The following is a 20,247-nucleotide window of genomic DNA, read 5'->3' on the forward strand; positions in this document are numbered from 1 at the left end:
TGTTAATGGGCAAAATACTTTAAAAATAGCAGTTAATAAGATTACATAAAGACTGAACATTGTAAGATTTAGTTGACATATAATAATCACAGTTTTGAATTTATTATCCACAGAAGTGTTCTGCCCTTCTTAACCATTAATCACTATGGCAAATAATAAATTAGCATTTTAGAAGTCAAACTGAGTGAACTGACATAGAAGTCTAAAATCACAACATAGAAGTCTAAAATCACAATTCCCATTATTATCCTGTTGTAATTTCCCCACCCATTTTTATATTGATATGTACACTCATGATTATATGTATTAGTAATGCAGATATGTTTAACATGCTCTGGTTGGGGCTGCTGTGGGAATGATAACTTTTTTCAGTTATCAGTCAAAACATTTTATTAAATGACTTTTCATATAGAAATGGATCTTCAGTAAGAAGAAATGTATGACTGATCACACATTCAAACTGATGGCTGTGTGATATTTTTGTCAATTAGCATTCCAGTTGTAAATAGGCCTGCAACTTCTGATTGATTGTCCTTAGAAATGTAAGGAATGTAATTAATTAACCTGTATATGTGCATAATTTCTAATGTTAAACTTATTTTTTAATTTTTCCAAAATATCAAGGCTACAATTAAAAAAAACCCAAAACCCCACTATTTGGGATAACCACTGTTTAATTTGAGACATATGATTAAAAATACTTGCCACTGAAGTTTCTGTTACTTCCCAACATGCAGGGACTGTTTCACATAGAACATTTTGAAAGCCTGAGGACTCAAGCCTATTAGAAGCTTGGGATTTTTAAAAATAAAAAAAAAAAATGGGTGAGAGAGAAGCCAGAAGTAGCTGAAATTTTTCAAAATGAGCCAGACAAATGATTCATTGTCTAGAAAATCTGCCTTCAAGTTAAGCCATTAACTACATGTTAGAGAAGGTTAAGAGCTGCTTTGTCTATGGTTAAGTCCCTGCATGGGAAAAAGTTACCTGATGGTAAAGAGATATTTCAGTAGCAGGTTGTCCTGGTTTAAAAGACAGATGTCTGCCAATGAAGGCAGGAACCCCCCTGGAATGGAAAGATGACCCTCTCCCTCCAAATGATTATGACTTTGAAATTACAGGGCTTCCATGCAAAGATATGGGAAAAGGAATAACAGTTCTTTACTAGACTATATATATAAAACAAGACAAAACAAACAACAGCAACAACAAAAAACCAAAGAAAACCCAATGACAGCATTTTCCCACCTATTGTTTCCCTTTGGTGTAGTTATGACCACAACCAGCAGGGGACAGTGTTGGCTCATGTCAAGTCAGAGAGGCTACAGCACCTCCCCTGCAGCTTCAGAGAGCACTCTTGGGGCTCAGGTGGCTTCAGAGGGTGGCCAATGCAAGCCCTGAGCCCCCCTCCAGGGGGTAATGGCAGCCTCAGAAAGAGAGAGAAGGTAGGGGGGGAAAGAGTTCAGTTTTCCCCATGTTGTCATGTGCACAATATGGTATCCTGGTAATGGCAGCAGCCGAGGTTCCATTTAAACCAGCAGCTCCGGAGAGAGGGAGGAGTTGTGTGTGGCGGGGTCTGGTTTCTAATGAAGTATCCACACACATAGGCATGGGACCTCCCGGCAATGGGGAATGCTGAAAAATCCCCATCAACTGGCAGCTCCTGCAAGCAGTGGGCTCACACATGGGGGGAGGGGGGCAAGAATTTCCCAGCAGTAAGGGTCTGAATCGTTAAAAAAAACGGTATAATCAAGGACAAAGACCCTCTAACTAATTAAAGTTACAAAGTGGTATGTTTATTCACCAGCGGGCGGCACGGGAGTTGTCTCCAAAAGGCGTGACCGCCCCCAACAAGGTTCTTTGCCATCTATTTATTCCCCAAGATCTTACATAGAATACATATGCATAACTCCAACACCTCCCATCCCCATCCCATATTAAAATGAGCCCATTAGTCCTTCACACGTGTGCAGTTCTTCTCTTGAATTGGGTCGGTGGTCTCGAAATGGGTCAGTGGTCTCAAAGGATGAAGTCAGGAGAGTCTTTATCAGGTGTCAGTGACCCGCTGGCACGATCCAAGGCTTCATGCTTCGTGATTAACGGTTTACTTATTTCACATTCTTCTGTACGTAAATTTATAATAGCAGATAATTATACCAATTAGCTCTAGCCTAAGAATCTAGTAATTATTAACCTACCATTTACCTATCTAGCTTACATCTTGGTAATGGAAACTACTTTTACCCTTAGTAAAAATCGTAACTTTTTAAAACCATGATTCAGGTCCAACACCAAAAACCACCTGCACTGCCCTGCTCTCAGTCCAGCCAGCTGGTTCCCCCCTCAGCAAGCCAATGCCCAACCCCTGCCCTCCCTCTCCGGAAGCATTCACTGGAATGCAAGGGTCCTTGGTCAGTTCTTTTGTATCTTAATTGCCCATCATTCATTCTCCCTGGGTTTCAACCGCCCTTTCCTCTCAGCATCCCCCTTTTCAGGTAACAAATGGGAGAAAATTCACTGAAAAAACCAAATCCACAATACAGGTAAAGCTCAAAAGTCAATTCGTCAAAATTTAGACAAGGAATACTGCACAAAATGTTTAATAATCAAAAGAATTACTATTGGAACAAGTTATGCTAGAATATGATGAATACTTATAATTTCAAATACAGATCAAAAGTCTTTCTGGAAGACCTGCTGTAGTTCAGTAATACTTAATGAGATTAATGAAAGATGAATTAAGGGTAAATTTTAGAGGCAATGAACTCTTCTTGACCTACATTATGATGGCTATCAAGAAAGAGATGGGACCCCCCTTGCATAACGAAGAGACGAGATCCCCGTTTGATGCAAGCACAAAGCCGATTTATTGATTTCATACATCAATACATATACCTTTTCAACTATAGCTAAAAATAGCACAACCACACAATTGGTGTTTCTAAGTAACATTACTTAATCAGAGCTCTGCACAGACCCTCTGCACAGACCTGTACAGACCAGCATGGGCATGTCCGGTCTTGCATGATTTATCTTAAACAAAGTGCACCAAGCACACCTTCTGCTTCCCCATTCAGGGTTCTGCCTTGGCTTGCCAGGACTTGTGGCCTACCAAACATAGTACATCGATTTCAGTAGAGTTGAGCAGTGCTCTGAGCCCTGCTCTCCATCTGTATTTCTACATATTATTAAAAAAAAATAAGACAAGCTGACCATAGTAATCATTAAGATCTCTGGCTTTTAAATGCTGAGAAGGACTTGGGGGTGCTGGTGGATGAGAGACTAGACATGAGCTGGCAATGTGTGCTTGCAGCCCAGAAAACTGATGGTACCCTGAGCTTCAACAGAAGCAGCATGGTCAGCAGGGTAAGGGAGGTGATTCTGCCCCTTTACTTCACTCTGGTGAGACCCGCCCTGGAGGCCATCAAGATGATCAGACGGCTGAAGCACCTCTCCTCTGAAGAAAGGCTGAGATAGTTGGGAGTTGTTCAGCCGGGAGAAGAGAAGGCTTTGGGGAGACCTTACTGTGGCCTTTCAGTACCAGAAGGGAGTAAAGAAGAAAGCTTGAGAGGGACTTTTTACAAGAGCATGTAGTGACAGGACAAGGGGGAATGGCTTCAGACTGAGAGTAGGTTTAGATTAGATATTAGGAAGAATTCTTTACTGTGAGAGGGGTGAGGCCCTGGCACAGATTTGCCAGAGAAGTTGTGGATACCCCATCCCCGGAAGCATTCACAGCCAGGTTGAATGGGGGTCTCAGCAATCTTGTCTAATGTAATGTGTCCCTGCCCATGGTGGAGGGGTTGGAACTGGACGATTCTTAAGGTCCCTTCAAACCCAAACCATTCAATGATTATATATATATATTAATAATTTATGATTTTAAAAAATTGGTTCTTTGAACAGGTCACAAAAACTTCTCAGTGAAGTGAGAGGGTAGTGTCATAGCTTGAAGGAGGAGCAGGAGGCAGGACTTCAGCCCTGTAGTACTGCTGTAGAGAAGGTATTGTCAAAGAGTGGAGCGAGATTCAGAATTATGATTTAAATTATGCATGATATTATAATGTTAAAATGGGAGAGTAAATGGTTGTACTATATAGTGAGTTCATATTAGTATGATGAAATCTTAACCTTTTGATTTTTAATATACAGTATCCTTTTAAATTTGACCTTTTCTGTCTGAATAGTCTGACTTAATAGTATTTTCTACTGAAGCAAGAAAAAAATGTGTTCAAACATTATTTTTGCAATATTTCTTACATACTCATCATATCCTGGTATGCTTTTATCAAAAGGCTTATATTTCTAATAGTAAACAGTTGTAAGAAAGACTTCCTTTTTCTTTGAGAATTCCTACAGTAAGAATACTATTTGATTAGTTTATAAAAGGGGAAAGCACATTTTATTTTTGCACTAAGTGAAATATAATCTGAAATATTTTTCAGTTTTGTGATGCATATTGAGCGAACTCATTTTAGCAATGCAATTTACCAGTATAAACTCTTTGAATAATAGTGTAATAATTAAAGAAGTATGTGCTGGTTTGAAAGCAAAACCAGTGTGAGACTCCAAGTCAGTAATACAATTTAATAGGAGAAAAGAGAAAAAATAAAATACATGCAATAATACAAAAGAAAAACCACCGGCAAAGTCAGAATACAACCTGACACCCTGTCAGTCAGGGTGTTGGTAGCAGTCCGTATAAATGGTGGCTGCAGTCCTCCTGGATGACGGATGTGGTTCTGTTGAAGCAGTGCTCCTGTAGAAGGTGCAGTTTTCCTACGAAGGTCCAGTGATGATGTGGAAAAAGGTCCGACTTTCCTCTGGGATCCAGTGGAAAGGGCTGCCTTCGCGTCCCAAACCCCAGTTTTTTATCTAGGTAGGAAAGGCTTGGCTCCTGCCCCTGGTTGGAGCATGTCCCAATGGGATGATGTAATCTTATCAGTCACACAATAGGACTTAATGGCCCATTAACAGAATATATCTTCTGGAGGAAGGATGGGTTGTGAATAGATAACGATGATCATTCCCCTGATTTTATCAGATGGCACATCAGCAGAGGATATCTCCCACAGAGATAAGGATCACCACCCCTCCCACATTTCAACAGATGGTGATGGAATACACATTTTTGCATTGTACCCCAGGACATAATCCACCCCTTATTCTATTACCATCTACATCATACCCAAACCAATACTCTCTTAGAGATATATAATACAAAATGAAACCTTACATACAGTTCTCACTTAAAATTAGGTCTCTTTGTGGTACACAACGGGTTTCCCCATCTTACTGCATTACCCACCAAGTGCAACCAGGTCCTTGAGCAAAAACAATCCCACGGATTGGTTTGCCTTTTTCTGTGGTGGGATTAATCCAAACAGTCTTTCCTAAAATACCTTTCATGTGTACCACAGGGACCTTGTCCCCATCCACTGTGTGCAGGGGTTCAGAGTGGGCAGGACTGGCTCGATTGATGGACCCTTGGGTGTTAACCATTCAGGTGGCTTTGGCCAAGTTCATTTCCCAATTTCTGAAGGTTCCACCACCAAGTGCTTTCAAGGTAGTCTTAAGGAGTCCATTACACCGTTCAACTTTCCCAGCAGCTGGCGCGTGGTAAGGGATATGATATATCCATTCTATACCATGTTCTCTGGCCGAGGTTTTGATAAGGCCGTTCTTGAAATGGGTTCCGTTGTCTGATTCAATTCTCTCAGGGGTACCATGCCTCCAAAGGACTTGTTTTTCTAGGTCCAAGATGGTGTTCCGGGCAGTGGCATGAGACACAGGGTAGGTTTCTAACCATCCTATAGTTGCTTCCAGTATGGTCAGTACGTAGCGTTTGCCCTGGCGGGTTTGGGGAAGGGTGATGTAGTCAATTTTCCAGGCTTCCCCATACCTGTACTTTGACCATCGTCCACCATACCACAGAGGCTTCACCCGCTTGGCCCGTTTGATTGCGGCACAGGTCTCGCAGTCGTGGATGACTTGTGAGATGCTGTCCATGGTAAGGTCCACCCCTCGGTCACGGGCCCATCGGTACGTTGCATCTCTCCCCTGATGACCAGAGGCATCATGGGCCCAACGAGCTAGGAATGATTCTTCCTTGTGCTGCCAGTCTAGATCCACCTGTGATACTTTCACCTTGGCAGCTCGGTCCACCTGCTCGTTGTGATGTTCTTCATTAGCCCGGCTTTTGGGTACATGTGCATCCACGTGTCGAACCTTTATGGTCAATTTCTCTACTCGGGCAGCAATGTCCTGCCAAATCTCAGCTACCCATATGGGTTTCCCTTTGCGCTGCCAGTTGGCCTTTTTCCAGCAATCCAGCCATCCCCACAGAGCATTAGCTACCATCCATGAGTCAGTGTAGAGATAGAGCTTTGGCCACTTCTCTCATTCAGCAATATCCAAAGCCAACTGGACAGCTTTTAGCTCTGCGACTGGACTCGATCCACCTTGTCCCTTGGTAGCTTGTGCAACTTGTCGTGTGGGGCTCCATACTGCAGCTTTCCATTTCCGGTTAGTGCCTACAATTCGGCAGGAACCATCAGTGAAGAGGGCATATCGTCTTTCAGCCTCCGGTAGCTCATTATATGGTGGGACTTCCTCAGCACGTGCCACTTGCTCTTCTTCTTCTTCAGAAGACAATCCAAAAGTCTCACCTTCAAGCCAGTTTGTAATTATTTCCAGAATTCCAGGGCAATTCGGATTAACAATACGGGCGCGCTGAGTGATGAGGGCAATCCACTTGCTCCATGTGGTGTCAGTGGCGTGATGTGTGGAAGGCACCTTTCCCTTGAACATCCAGCCCAGCACTGGTAGTCGGGGTGCCAGGAGGAGTTGTGTTTCTGTGCCAATCACCTCTGAGGCAGCTTGGACCCCTTCATAGACGGCCAAGATCTCCTTCTCTGTGGGAGTGTAGTTGGCTTCAGATCCTTTGTAGCGTCTACTCCAGAATCCCAGTGGTCGACCCCGAGTCTTACCAGGCACCTTCTGCCAAAGGCTCCAGGACAGACCATGGCTCCCAGGAGTAGAGTAGAGCACATTCTTCACCTCTGGTCCCGTCCTGACTGGGCCAGGGCCTACCGCATGAGCGATCTCTTGCTTGATCTGGGCAAAGGCTTGCTACTGCTCAGGGCCCCAGTGGAAATCGTTCCTCTTGCAGGTAACCAGGTAGAGAGGGCTCACAATATGACTGTATTCAGGAATGTGCATTCTCCAAAAGCCTATGGCACCTAGGAAAGCTTGTGTTTCCTTTTTGTTGGTAGGTGGAGATATAGCGGTGATTTTATTAATTACCTCTGTTGGGATCTGACGATGTCCATTTTGCCACTTTACGCCTAGAAACTGAATTTCCTAAGCCGGTCCCTTAACTTCACTTAATGGCAAAACCAGCTTTCAGCAGAATCTGGATAATCTTCTCTCCTTTCTTGAAGACTTCCCCTGCTGTGCTCCCCCATTCAATGATGTCATCGATATACTGTAGATGTTCGGGAGCTTCACCCTTTTCCAGTGCAGCCTGGATCAGTCCATGACAGATGGTGGGACTGTGCTTCCAACCCTGGGGCAGACGATTCCAGGTGTACTGCACGCCCCTCTAGGTGAAAGCAAACTGAGGCCTGCATTCTGCTGCCAGAGGAATGGAGAAAAATGCATTGGCGATATCGATAGTGGCGTACCACTTGGCTGCCTTGGACTCCAGCTCGTACTGGAGTTCCAGCATGTCTGGCACAGCAGCGCTCAGCGGTGGACTCACTTCATTCAATGCACGATAGTCTACGGTCAATCTCCATTGTCCTTCAGATTTACGCACAGGCCAGATGGGGCTCTTGAAGGGTGAGTGGGTTTTGCTCACCATCCCTTGGCTTTCCAGTTTACAAATCATTTCATGGATGGGAATCACCAAGTCTTTGTCAGTACGGTATTGCCGACGGTGTACTGTTGTTCTGGCGATTGGTACCTGTTGCTCTTCAACTCTCAGTAGTCCCACAGCAGAGGGGTCATCTGCAAGACCAGGCAAGGTGTTCAGTTTTCTAATGTCTTCTGTCTCTACAGCAGCTATCCTGAAAGTCCAGTGATATCCTTTTGGGTCTTTGAAATATCCATTTCTAAGATAGTCTATGCCAAGGATGCATGGGGCCTCTAGGCCAGTCACAATGGGTTGTTTCTGCCACCTGTTCCCAGTTAAACTCACTTCGGCCTCTACTACAGTCAGCTGCTGGGATCCTCCTGTTACCCCAGAAATAGAGATGGATTTCTCTCCTACATACTTTGATGGCATCAGCGTACATTGGGCGCTGGTATCAACCAAAGCCTTATGTTTTTGTGGGTCGGATGTGCCAGGCCATCGGATCCACACAGTCCAATAGATCTGATTATCCCTCTCCTCTACCTGGCTAGAGGCAGGGCTCCTCTATTCCTGGTCTTGGTACCCGTTGCTCTCTTCCTGTAAATAGGTTCTTGAGGTCCCTTCAAGAGGATCAGTTATATCATCATTCTGATACTGTCTGGAGTTCTGTGCATGAGAGACTGGAGCAGCATTGCCTCTAGATGAGCTTCTTGTGGTAGGTGTCCCTCTTTTCAGCTCACGTAACTGGGCTGCTAAGGAGGAGATGGGTTTTCCATCCCACTTCCCCATGTCTTCTCCATGCTCCTGAAGGAAAAACCAGAGGTTACCTCGTGGAGTGTGTCCTCTCTCCCTGCCTGAGGAACGCTGGCTCCTAATGGCAGAAACTCTTGTTGGTTCAGGAGAGATCTGGTAGTTGTTTTCCTTAAGTTCTTTTTTTAGTTTCTGATAGCCCTCTTCAATCAGGCTTCGGACTTGCTCCACCAGCCTTGTTTCCACAGATGAGACATGGGTACGAAATGGGGCTGTGACAGTGTCCTCATAAATTCTTAGTTTATTGGCCAAGACGCCTACCATGTCCTCACCTTCCCTCCACTGCAGCGTTGCCAGGTAACGGGAATACATCTCTGGTCCAAGCTGTGCGAATCTCAACCACATTTGTGACGTGCACCGGACACAGTCTGGGCTCTTAGGAAATCTCTCAATTCCCTCAGGCATCCGATACCTTGGTCTATTGTACTCCATTTTCCTTGGTGCACCTGGAGATCTTCTTTACAAAGGTATCTGTCCTTCACACTTGTCAGCAGTCGCCGCCAGAGGCTGAGAGTTTCTTGGGTTCTCCCAATCCCCTGGTCAATGACCACATCCCGGGACAGAGATCCCAGTTGCCTGGCCTCACTTCCATCCAGAATGGTGTCATTGGCTGCAGCGTCCCAGATGCGGAGCAGCCAGGTCAGGATGGACTCATTCGTCTGGCCGGTGAATTCCCTCCGCAGGTCACGCAGCTCACCCAGGGATAGAGAGCGAGTGATGATTTCTGGCTCTGTCTCTTCCGCTGGGTGCGAAGGTCCTGCCACGTCCTCGTCAGTCACTATGCGAACTGATTTGCTCTTTGATTTCTTCTTCTGAACGAGGGCAACTGCTACTGGTCTAGGCTGTTCTGGTTCAGTGATGGTTTATGTGGAGATGCTGATGGCGCTTCTGGCTTTTTTCTCCTCTGTGGCAGTCTGTGTAGACACGGACACTGTTGCTTTGTGTTTGGTTCTTCTCCTCTTTGTGACATTCTGTGCAGACGTGGATGAAGTTGATTTGTTTCTTTTTTCCTCTTCCTCAAGAATATGCTGCAGTGCACCATGTAGTGTTTTGTTTCTAAGCATGTTGTAGGCTGTAAAGGCTGTGCAGAGGAGACAAAGCAGAAATAACAACATTATGCTGTCCTTAGCATTCAGCAGGAACTCAACATTTCCAAAAACTACTGTATCAGGCCGGAAAGATTGGAAAAAATCATCCTTTACCCCTCCCCCAAGGGCTGGGTGTGATTGTTAAAACCCCGGATGTAGCAACCTAGACTAGGACAAGCAAACAAAGTCGAGTATATATTCCGAATTATGTTTATTGCCTCAGAGGTTATCATGCATTAGACATAATAGGCCAATAAAGCAATTTTTATACCATATCCTGGTCTACACAGGAGCATTACAGCTGGCAGATAGTTTCCCATGTGCAGAAAAATATAGAGAGCAAGATATAAAACCCATGTAAGCATGTTGAGAATCATGGTGAATACAAAAATTGTAATACTGACTTTTCTCAGTACCCTTCGTGCCCCACGTTGGGCGCCAATAAATGTGCTGGTTTGAAAGCAAAACCAGTGTGAGACTCCAAGTCAGTAATACAATTTAATAGGAGAAAAGAGAAAAAAATAAAATACATGCAATAATATAAAAGAAACAACCACCAACACAGTCAGAAATACAACCTGACACCCTGTCGGTCAGGGTGTTGGTAGCAGTCCGTATAAATGGTGGCTGCAGTCCTCCTGGATGACGGATGTGGTTCTGTTGAAGCAGTACTCCTGTAGAAGGTGCAGTTTTCCTCTGAAGATCCAGCAATGATGTGGAAAAAGGTCCGACTTTCCTCTGGGATCCAGTAGAAAGGTCTGCCCTCGGGTCCCAAACCCCAGTTTTTTATCTAGGTAGGAAAGGCTTGGCTCCTGCCCCTGGTTGGGGCATCTCCCAATGGGGTGATGTAATCTTATCAGTCACACAATAGGACTTAATGGCCTATTAACAGAATATATCTTCTGGAGGAGGGATGGGTTGTGAATAGATAACGATGATCATCCCCCCATCTTATCAGATGGCACATCAGCAGAGGATATCTCCCACAGAGATAAGGATCACCACCCCTCCCACATTTTAACAGATGGTGATAGAATACACATTTTTGCATTGTACCCCAGGACAACTTTGAAAGTGGGATCCTGCAGTATATATGCAAGCAAAATGCCACTGACTTCACTAGGAGGTTTGCCTTCTTGAGGACTTCAGGATGAGGCCTTAAAGTAGAAAATATCCCTTAGCTGTGACCAAACTAGATATTTCTGTTGAACTTAAGGGAATCTATCAGAATTTTTCTGATTAGTCTTTTATACTGTCTTGAGTAATTTTCTAATGACATCTATTATCAGATTGAAATGGCGATTGAGACGCTTCAAAAGTCTGATGGTCTTTCTACTCACAGAAGCTCTCTTCTCAACAGCCATGTAAGTTCTCTTCTTTCATTAAAGCTCATCTCTATCTTGTTCTGCATGCTTAGCCTGTCTCTAAATGTTTGTTTTAATTTATTGCGATTTTTTGCTTGCAATCTTTCGATTTTAGTTGCTTCTAATCAACATCTTATGTCACTATATTTTGTCAGACTAAGTGTCATGACACTGTAGAGTGCATTTCTTTTCTAGATTCTGTATTGTGTTAATGCAGCTTAACATATTTGTCTATTTTGCAGGTCCCAATGTAAAAGTAATAACCAAATAACCCTTAGGTAGTCTGTGTTTGACATTCAAAAATAATTTTCTATAATTTGTGTACCTGATATAATAATTTAAGAGCAGGTAAAGGGGGAAAGAAGCAGTGAACAGTTTGAATAAAAATATACTTTAGATTTATTTGCAAATATTTCTATTATTCTAAATAAGTTTATTATAACAATTCTGAAGATCCATCTCATGAGATTTAAAAATTAAAACAATCTGTTAATGTCTAATATTTTCTTCTTCTGTCTTTTGCTGTGTTGTCTTTGCAAATCCTGTAGTTTGGAATTTTCCATAATAAAAGGCTTAAGATGTTTGCATAAAAAGATGGTTGCAAATATAGTGGTAAAGCCATTAAATATAACTTTTATGTAAAGGAGTAAGGCTTAAAATCTAATTATCAGTTTGTTTTTAAATAGTGCTAGTCGTTCTTGAAATGTTGTGCAAACAAAGTGTTTTTTCTTCAGCTGGTATAAATAGTTTTGTATTTTTAATTGCTGCTAAATTTCTATACATACTGCATCCTTTTTGCTTCTCAGCCTTACTAACAAACATAACCTTACATATTTTTTCAGATTCTTGTATTTCTTTACCACAGAAAAGTAAATATAATTGTAATATGAATGTATGAGTATATTGGGTAGAGTCTATACACTTATTTTGATTTGTTGACATTCCCCCCCCCCCCCAGAATGTGGTAATATGGAGGTGAAAACCAAAATTTTTTTGTAAAAGTTTATCATCGTGGTAGAAAAAGACAGCAGGAGCCAGTACAATTTATTGGAAGATAATTTAATTTTCTTAGAAAATGCTAAAATTAAGTGAAGGAAATTGAATTCTGTAAAATGTGAAGAAAGATATTTAGATCATATTAAGACAGCCTAGAAACATGCTAAAATTATTTTAGCATCATAATTAAATAGGTGATAATTTTTCAAAAAAATTGCCAAAAATATGTATTAAAACATAGATATACAAAGAATTGCTAAATCTGCCTTGAATCTGACAAGGAAATCCAGAATCTTCATAATGAACACAATAAGAATTAAATTACAAGTTTTTCTACATCAGAAAACTGCATTTCCTTATTTCCTGTGTAATGCACTAGTTAAAAGATCATAGAACAGATCCTCCTGGAAGAGGAGGAAACATGGAACACAGGGAGGTTATTAGAGACAGCCAACATGGTTTCAGCAAGGACAAATCATGCCTAACTGATCTAGTGGCCTTGCACAACTGATTTGGTAGGCAAAGAGAGAGGTATGGATGTCACTTATCTAGACATCTGTAAGGCCTTCAATACAGCCTCCCATACCATTCCTGCTGGTAAATTTGAGAGATATGGGTTTGATGGGGAGACTCTTAGATGGATAAGAAACTGGCTGGATGGCTGCATCCAAAGCATTACAGCAAACAACTCAATGTCCAAACAAGGATCAGTAATGAGTTGTGTCCCTCAAAGGGCCTGTACTAGGACCACTGCCATTTAATATCTTCATCAACAGCTTAGATAGTGGGATAGAGTGGGTCTAAGTAGGGCCACTAAAATGATCAGAGGACTGGAACACCTCTCCTATGAAGAAAAGCAGAGAGAGTTGAGGTTTTTCAGCCTGGAGAAGGCTCCATGGAGACCTTATTGCAGCCTTTCAGTACGTAAAGGGGGCTTATGAGAAAGATGGAGAGAGACTCTTTACTAGGGCCTGTAGTGACAGCAAAAGGAACAATGGTTTTAAACTGGAAAAGGATAGATTTAAATTGAACATAAGGAAAGAAGTTCTTTACAATGAGGGTGGTGAGACATTGGAACAATCAGGTTGCACAGAGAAGTTGTGGCTGCCCCGTCCCTGGAAGTGTTCACAGTCAGGTTAATGGGGCTCTGTGCAACCTGATCCAGTTAAAAATGTCCCTAATCACTGAAGGGGAATTGGACTAGATGACCTTTAAATGTCCCTTCCAACCCAAACTATTCTATGATTTTATGAAAATATCTTTCTAATAAGGAGATTTGCATCTATCTGTTATAGTAGTCTTGTTCTGATGTTTCTTAACTGTTTTGAGGTATTTTCAAAACTACTGAAAGACAAATAGAGGCATATACTGAGGATTCTGAAGGCTGTAACCTGCCAAATAATCATGTCAACCTTTTTTTAAATTGAAATATTTTCACCCTGGAGCAAATAGCCTTACTTTGTACTTATCTTGGGTTTTGCTTTCCCATTGTTGGCTAATGCCAAGCTGTGGTTGAAAGAATATCTGTCAAATACAGATGATTAGTAAAATGCACTGAAATGAATCCTAATAAATTATAATTAATCTGGAAAAAAATCTAATATTATATTTTGAAATAAAATTGGAAGTAATTTGGGGGTTTTGTCAATATTTTTTTCTTTGTGAGGTAAAACAAATTGTTCATATTCCATAAACTAATTATATAGTTTAAATGGTAAATTTGAAGGCTATAATGAAGATATAGTGAAATGGTTTTGATAATACACTCATGTAAAGGTAAAAGTTTATAATATTTTTACTAGGCTTTGTTTCATGATTGTAAATGCTCAAGTTAATAAAAAATTGTGAATGTTGAGACTGCATTTATACCTCAAAGTTGCTATAAGGACGACGAACTGCACTTTTTAATGTTTATTTAAAGTGCAACATTATCTACATCCATCTTACAAACAGCTAGATCATGCTTCTCCTACATCTTTACACAGAACTCTTGTTTAGAAATAGAAGCATGATAGTTCTGGTGATGATTTCTGTAAGAAAGTAAACATGAAGATGTTCTTTGAAAGGTCTCAAGTCAATGTTTTCCTAATTTTTTTAAAATTTTTCATATATTGTGTTCAGTAAATTGCTCACAACTGACAAACAGAACTGTATGTTCAATATATTCGTTATAATCTAATTTTTACTAATAGTTCTGCAAAAAGAAGGGTCAGAGTGGAAACTTATTTCAAGAGTAATGGGCACTAAAATATTGATATTCTTGTTCTGTAAATGACAAGTTATATGGAACATTATTAGAACAGAATTTGTTCAGTGATCTGTTAGTAAGTAGCCCTGCAGAGTAGCATATTCAGTGTCACATAATTGCATATTTTACTCTACTTTAAACACATATCTTGGTCATATTAATTACTTTGGTGGACTAAAGTGAAATGGATTAAACACTTGTGTGAGGGTCCAGCATACTGGAATAAAACTTTGTTCCAAATGCCAAAACCAAATCCATGGTTTGGGGATTTATTGGATGCTCAAAGTAAGTCCAGACTTTTTCTAAGATTTGTGAACGTGGAAAATGTGAGTGTCCATTCTAATTCATTTTGGCATAATTACTTTCTTAAGTGATTAGCAAATACAAGACGAAAACAAAATTTGGAAATTCTTCAAGTGGAAATTAAAGGGAAATTCCAAGGATAGGAAACCATGGGAGAGGAAGGGGTAAGCTAAGTAAAATGATAGTGTCCTCAAAAATCTGAAACCTCATAAGTTAAATATAGAATCATAGGATCATTTAGGTTGGAAAAGACCTCTAAGATCATTGAGTCCAACTAGTAACACTGTCAAGTCCACCACTAAACCATGTCCCTAAGTGCCACAGCTAGATGTCTTTTAAATGTCTTCAGGGTTGGTGACTCAACCACTTCACTGGGCAGCTTGTTCCAATGCTTGACAACCCTTTCATTGAAGAAAATTTTCCTATATTTCCATTTACTCTTGTCCTACTGCTTGTTACTTATGAGAAGAGACTGACACCTACATCACTACAAGCTCCTTTCAGGTAGTTGTAGAGAGAGTGATAAGGTCCCCCTCTGAGCCTCCTTTTCTCCAGGCTAAACAACCTGTTTCCTCAGCTGCTCCTCATAGGACTTGTGCTCCAGACCCTTCACCAGCTTCATTGCTCTTCTTTGGACACTCTCTAGCACCTCAGTGTCTTTCTTGTAACGAGTGGCCCAAAACTGAACACAGGATTTGAGGTTCAGCCTCAAAGCTGCTGAGTGCAGGGGGGAAATCACTCCCCTAGCCCTGCTGGCCACACTATTGCTGATGCAAGCCAGGATGCCATCAGCCTTTTTGGCCACCTGAGCACACACTGGCTCGTTCAGTTAGCTGTCAACCAGCACATCCAGATCCTTTTCTGACCAGCAGTTTTCCAGCCACTCTTACCCAAGCCTGTAGTGCTGCATGGGGTTGTTGTGACCCAAGTGCAGGACCATGCACTTCACCTTGTTGAACCTCATACAAGCCCTGCAGAGCCTTCCTACCCTCCAGCAGATTAACACTCCCACCCAACTTGGTGTCATCTGCAAACTTACTAAGGGTGCACTCAATACTCTTGTCCAGATCATTGATAAAGATATTAATCAGATCTGGCCCCAATACTGAACCCTGGGAAGCACCACTTGTGACCAGCCGCCAAATGGATGTAATTCCATTCACCACCACTCTTTTGGCCCATCCATCCATCCATCCATCCATCTTTTTACCCAGCAAACAGTATGCCTGTCCAAGCCATAAGCAGCCAGCTTCTTCAGGAGAATGCACTGGGAAACACTGTCAAAGGCCTTACTAAGGTTCAGGTAGACAACATCCATAGCCTTTCCTTCATCCACTAAGTGCGTCACCTTGTCATAGAAGGAGACCAAGTTAGTCAAGCAGGACCTGCCTTTCCTAAACCAATACTGACTGGGCCTGATCCCCGGGATGTCCTGTACATACCATGGGATGACACTCAAGATGATCTGCTCCATAATGTTCCCTGGCACTGAAGTCAGACTGACAGACCTATAGTTCCCTGGATCCTTCTTCTGGCCCTTCTTATAGGTTTGCTAACTTCTAGTCAAGTGGGACCTTCCCCATTAGTCAGGACTGCTGATAAATAAAAAAATATACAAATATTTCCTCTTTTTTTTTTCTGTTCTCTTATACTGGTAAATGTCATTAAAATGATCATTTTACTTGAGTTTTGTGTGCATGAGCCTGAAATTAGCTCAGTTGGTTAGAGCATGGTGCCAATAACACCAAGGTTGTGGGTTCAATCCCTGTATGGGCCATTTACTTAAGAGTTGGACTTGATCCTCGTGGGTCCCTTCCAATTCAGAATATTCTGTGAATCTGTTAGTTGCTATTTGTTCTATACAAAGGTACAGTCATGTATTAGAAACTGTTTGCCTAAATGCTTCCAAAATTGCTGACCAAAATTCTGCAATAACTTACACAGGAAAAAAAAAGTTAATTCTGTTCCTCTTAGAAGTCAAAAGCAAACAGGCTACAACAGAAAGGGATTGAGGCCATGATGCTTTATAGCTATTCAAGTTATTTTTCATGCCATCTAGATTGCTTTTTACCTTATATTTGATAGTTTCTTCTTTGTATTTGGAAGACAATAAACCCCATTCAGTTAAATGTAGTACTGGGTTTTTTTATTTGCATTTTTTTAATTCCACGTGAAGAGAATTAGTATATCATTCCAGAATTAAAAATGTATATTAACTTAGTTCTATCAGGGTTTTTAAATGCAATTAATATAAATTACAGTGGTGATTTTATTTCTTTGGAGTTCCAGCAATTTTTCTCCAAAGCACAAATAACTTCCTAAAATGTTAATGTATGGTACTGAATCTGAAATATTTTTAGAAGTGGAGCTATCTGAGCTCACAGGTGCCATAAGTCTTGTTATTTCCTTGCAAACCTAAAAAAAAAAATTGCAAAACTAAGGCATCATGGCATATCTAGCATTGAAAGAGATTTAAAGAGATTATATTTGCTTGAAGAACAAAGTCACTGTATTAAACAGGCCTTGAGTGGTCTAAAAAATATCAGAGTTCTGTGTTGTACAATTAAGTGTGGATTTTCAGTAGAGTAATACTGAATTTACATATGTTCACTCTTTCATATTTGACATAGCTCCAATGGCTTTTAGACAACTATGAAACTGCAGAAGGAGTGAGTCTCCCCAGAAGTACCCTTTACAACCATTACTTACGTCATTGTCAGGAGCACAAGTTAGATCCAGTCAACGCTGCCTCCTTTGGAAAACTCATACGGTCAATCTTCATGGGATTACGGACCAGAAGACTGGGAACCAGGTTTGCGTTAATAAAATCTTAAAGTTTAACAGAAAAATATCAATAATAATTGTGAACATGAAGCTCATATGTTAAAAAAAAGCAAGGAAATTAGTAAATAAAAATATTTAAAACCTTTCTGTTAAGGGAGTTGCCAAATCCAGCAGACTTCAGGACTCGGGACTCTTGGTCTGCTATAGCCAGATTCTATGTACTCTTATGACCCAGATATCTTCCATCTCAGTCCAATGGATGCAGCTATTGCTGTTTCCATTTGCAAGTCCAGATAGTAGCGAGACTGAACATGTGTTCCAAAGATAAACACCAACATGACACTATCCAGGTTTAGGGCAAATTTGGGAGGAAACCTCTGAATGGGGTCCCTCGAGGAAAAAAAAAAGATCCAAGCAGTCCCTCCCCCAGTCAGCTTGGGGAAAAAGAATTTCCTCGGAGAGAAGTGGAAAAAAAAAGAAAACTGTTTATTCAACAGGCAACACACCTCCCAGCACAACAATGAACAATATCAAACAGCAAAACCTCTCGCCGTTCCGAGGAGATGGCAGATTTAGAAGAGTTCTTTCCGTGGGCTGCCCGGCTCACTCAGTCTGTTCTCAGTCCCTCCTGTGCTGGGGAATGCCCAGGCCAGGCCTGGTGGGCCACAGGTGTGAGCTCCCGGTGCTCTTCTGGGTTTTCAGTCCAGAGCAGGTTCAAACAGTTTCAGTAAAAAAAGAAAAAAGGGGAAAAAAACAATCCCTGGAGCTTCTGTGCCTTAGCTAGGCAGAAAAAGTAACCAAGAGCAAAGGAGAGCTCTCTCTTGCTGTCCACCGTAGACAACACAGTCTGTCAGCAGGAATGCAGGGGAGCCAGTGCAGTCTCTGATAACAAACTCTGCACTTCTTCTTTCCCCCCCTTCACTCCTGGAACCAGTCTTAAAGTTGCAGAATTTAATATTCAACACCAACAGAACAGACGATTTGGGGATACAGGCATCATACAGTCACCCCAAGACAGACAATAACACGGCTAACCACAGAAGGTAACACAGGGCAATGCCTTTACCACCACCCATACAGACACTCTCATAAACATGAACACAGATAGCCCAATTCTGTTCATTACAGTTGACCAGGACTGAAGTTGATTAGTGAAATATTCACAAATCCTCACTCGCAAGCATACACCGTTGATGGAATTGTTTTATTCACCATGACTGCCTAAGTCATTTAGTTGGGTTTTTTTTCACCTCATTCTATTTAAATGAAGCCCAACAGTAAAGTGTTGAAAAATATAGTTTAAGTGAACTGATTTTCAGAAGCTAGTGGAGTTACATCAGTTTTATATCAGAGTGAGAGGAAAGACAAGCCTAGCTTTTATGTACTGTTTTCCAGTCAAGGCAAATGTTAACGTGTGATGTATATACAAAAGAAACAATGTTATTTTTGTTCTTTCATGAAGGGGGAACTCTAAATACCATTATTATGGGATTCGTGTCAAACCAGATTCTCCCCTTAATCGGCTACAAGAGGATATGCAATATATGGCTATGAGACAGCAACCCACACAGCAGAAACAGAGGTATAGTGTTATATGAAACTACTTTTTCATATTTCTAGTTCTTGGAACCTTACCTGTCTGCATTTATGTGGCAAAGTTGAATCTCTAATGGAAATTGTTTAACTTCTCTTGGGAAAAATAAAGGTTTGTCGGTTCAGCAGTTGATATCACTGGAGTCTGATATCAGTAGACATATCTAGAAACCCATAAATTTGAAAAATTGATTAAAAAAGTAAAATATTCAATTCTTCAGAACAGACACTTCTTGGTGAGTTTGGGTTATTTTCTCAGTAGATGGGAAAAAAAAAGGAATAGCATCTTTGAATTTCAGATTCTGCTGTTCATTTTCATCTCTTTATTCATCACAGATGAAAAATGATAGAACTTCTGATTAGGTTCAGCTTTGTATTGATGTCCTCCTCCTGGCAAGAACTGATGCATCAAACCCCTGGACTTGAGCAGAGAAGACTTGGGCCTCTTTTGGGCTCTGCTTGGAATAATCCCATAGGAGACAGTCCTACAGGGCAAAGGGGTCCAGAAGAGCTGGTTTATTTTTCAAGGATCACCTTCTTGAAGTTTAAGAATGATCCATCCCAATATACAGGAAGTCAAGCAAAGGTGGAAGGAGGCCTGCATGGATGAACAAGGAGCTCCTGTCAAAGCTCAGAGATACAAAGAAAGTATACAAGAGGTGGAAGCAAGATCAGGGAACCCAGGAGGAATATAGAGTGTCTATAGACTCTCTATATATAGACTGTCTGAGTGTGCAGGGATAGTGTTAGGAAAGCCAAAGCCCATCTATGAAGGACAAGATTAAATGAGAGTTGTCAGCATGTATTTACAAAGGGGAAATCATGCTTGACCAACCCAATAGTCTTCTAAAATGAGGTGAATGGCTCCATGGATGAAGAGAGAGCAGTGGATTATGTCTATACTGACTTTAGTAAGGCTTTCAAAACTGTCTTCCTATCAGGGTGCAGCAAGGGCTGGCTTCTCCCTAAGGAATGGGGAGTTAGGAGTTGAGTACCATGGTATACACAGCAGGGACCTCACCAGCCTGGGCCTAGCCCTGCAGTATCCAAGTGAATTGAGCAGGGCAGACCTGGAGATGGTAGTCAGATTCAACCAAGAATCCAGATCATCAGACAAATTTGTGATGATGATGCAGGTGCAAGGTCTGTCGAGATTGTTATGGGTTTATATCTTCAAAGAGGCAGAGCAGTTGTTGGTTGCTGTAAAGT

General features: G+C 41.5%; 1 protein-coding gene across 1 annotated transcript in view; it reads left to right on the plus strand.

Annotated features, from left to right (window-relative positions):
* Positions 1–20,247, plus strand: part of LOC148220015 (transcription factor RFX3-like) — a 233,390-nt gene that overhangs the window by 115,191 nt on the left and 97,952 nt on the right. The window contains exons 5-7 of the mRNA XM_088155476.1: positions 11,040–11,114; positions 17,292–17,473; positions 18,908–19,027. Coding sequence (XP_088011602.1) covers positions 11,040–11,114; positions 17,292–17,473; positions 18,908–19,027 — 377 coding nt within the window. The remainder of the gene's footprint in view (positions 1–11,039; positions 11,115–17,291; positions 17,474–18,907; positions 19,028–20,247) is intronic.

This window comes from Sturnus vulgaris, chromosome W (genome assembly GCF_052056855.1).
Source record: "Sturnus vulgaris isolate bStuVul1 chromosome W, bStuVul1.hap1, whole genome shotgun sequence".
In the NCBI taxonomy this organism is placed as follows: Eukaryota; Metazoa; Chordata; class Aves; order Passeriformes; family Sturnidae; genus Sturnus; species Sturnus vulgaris.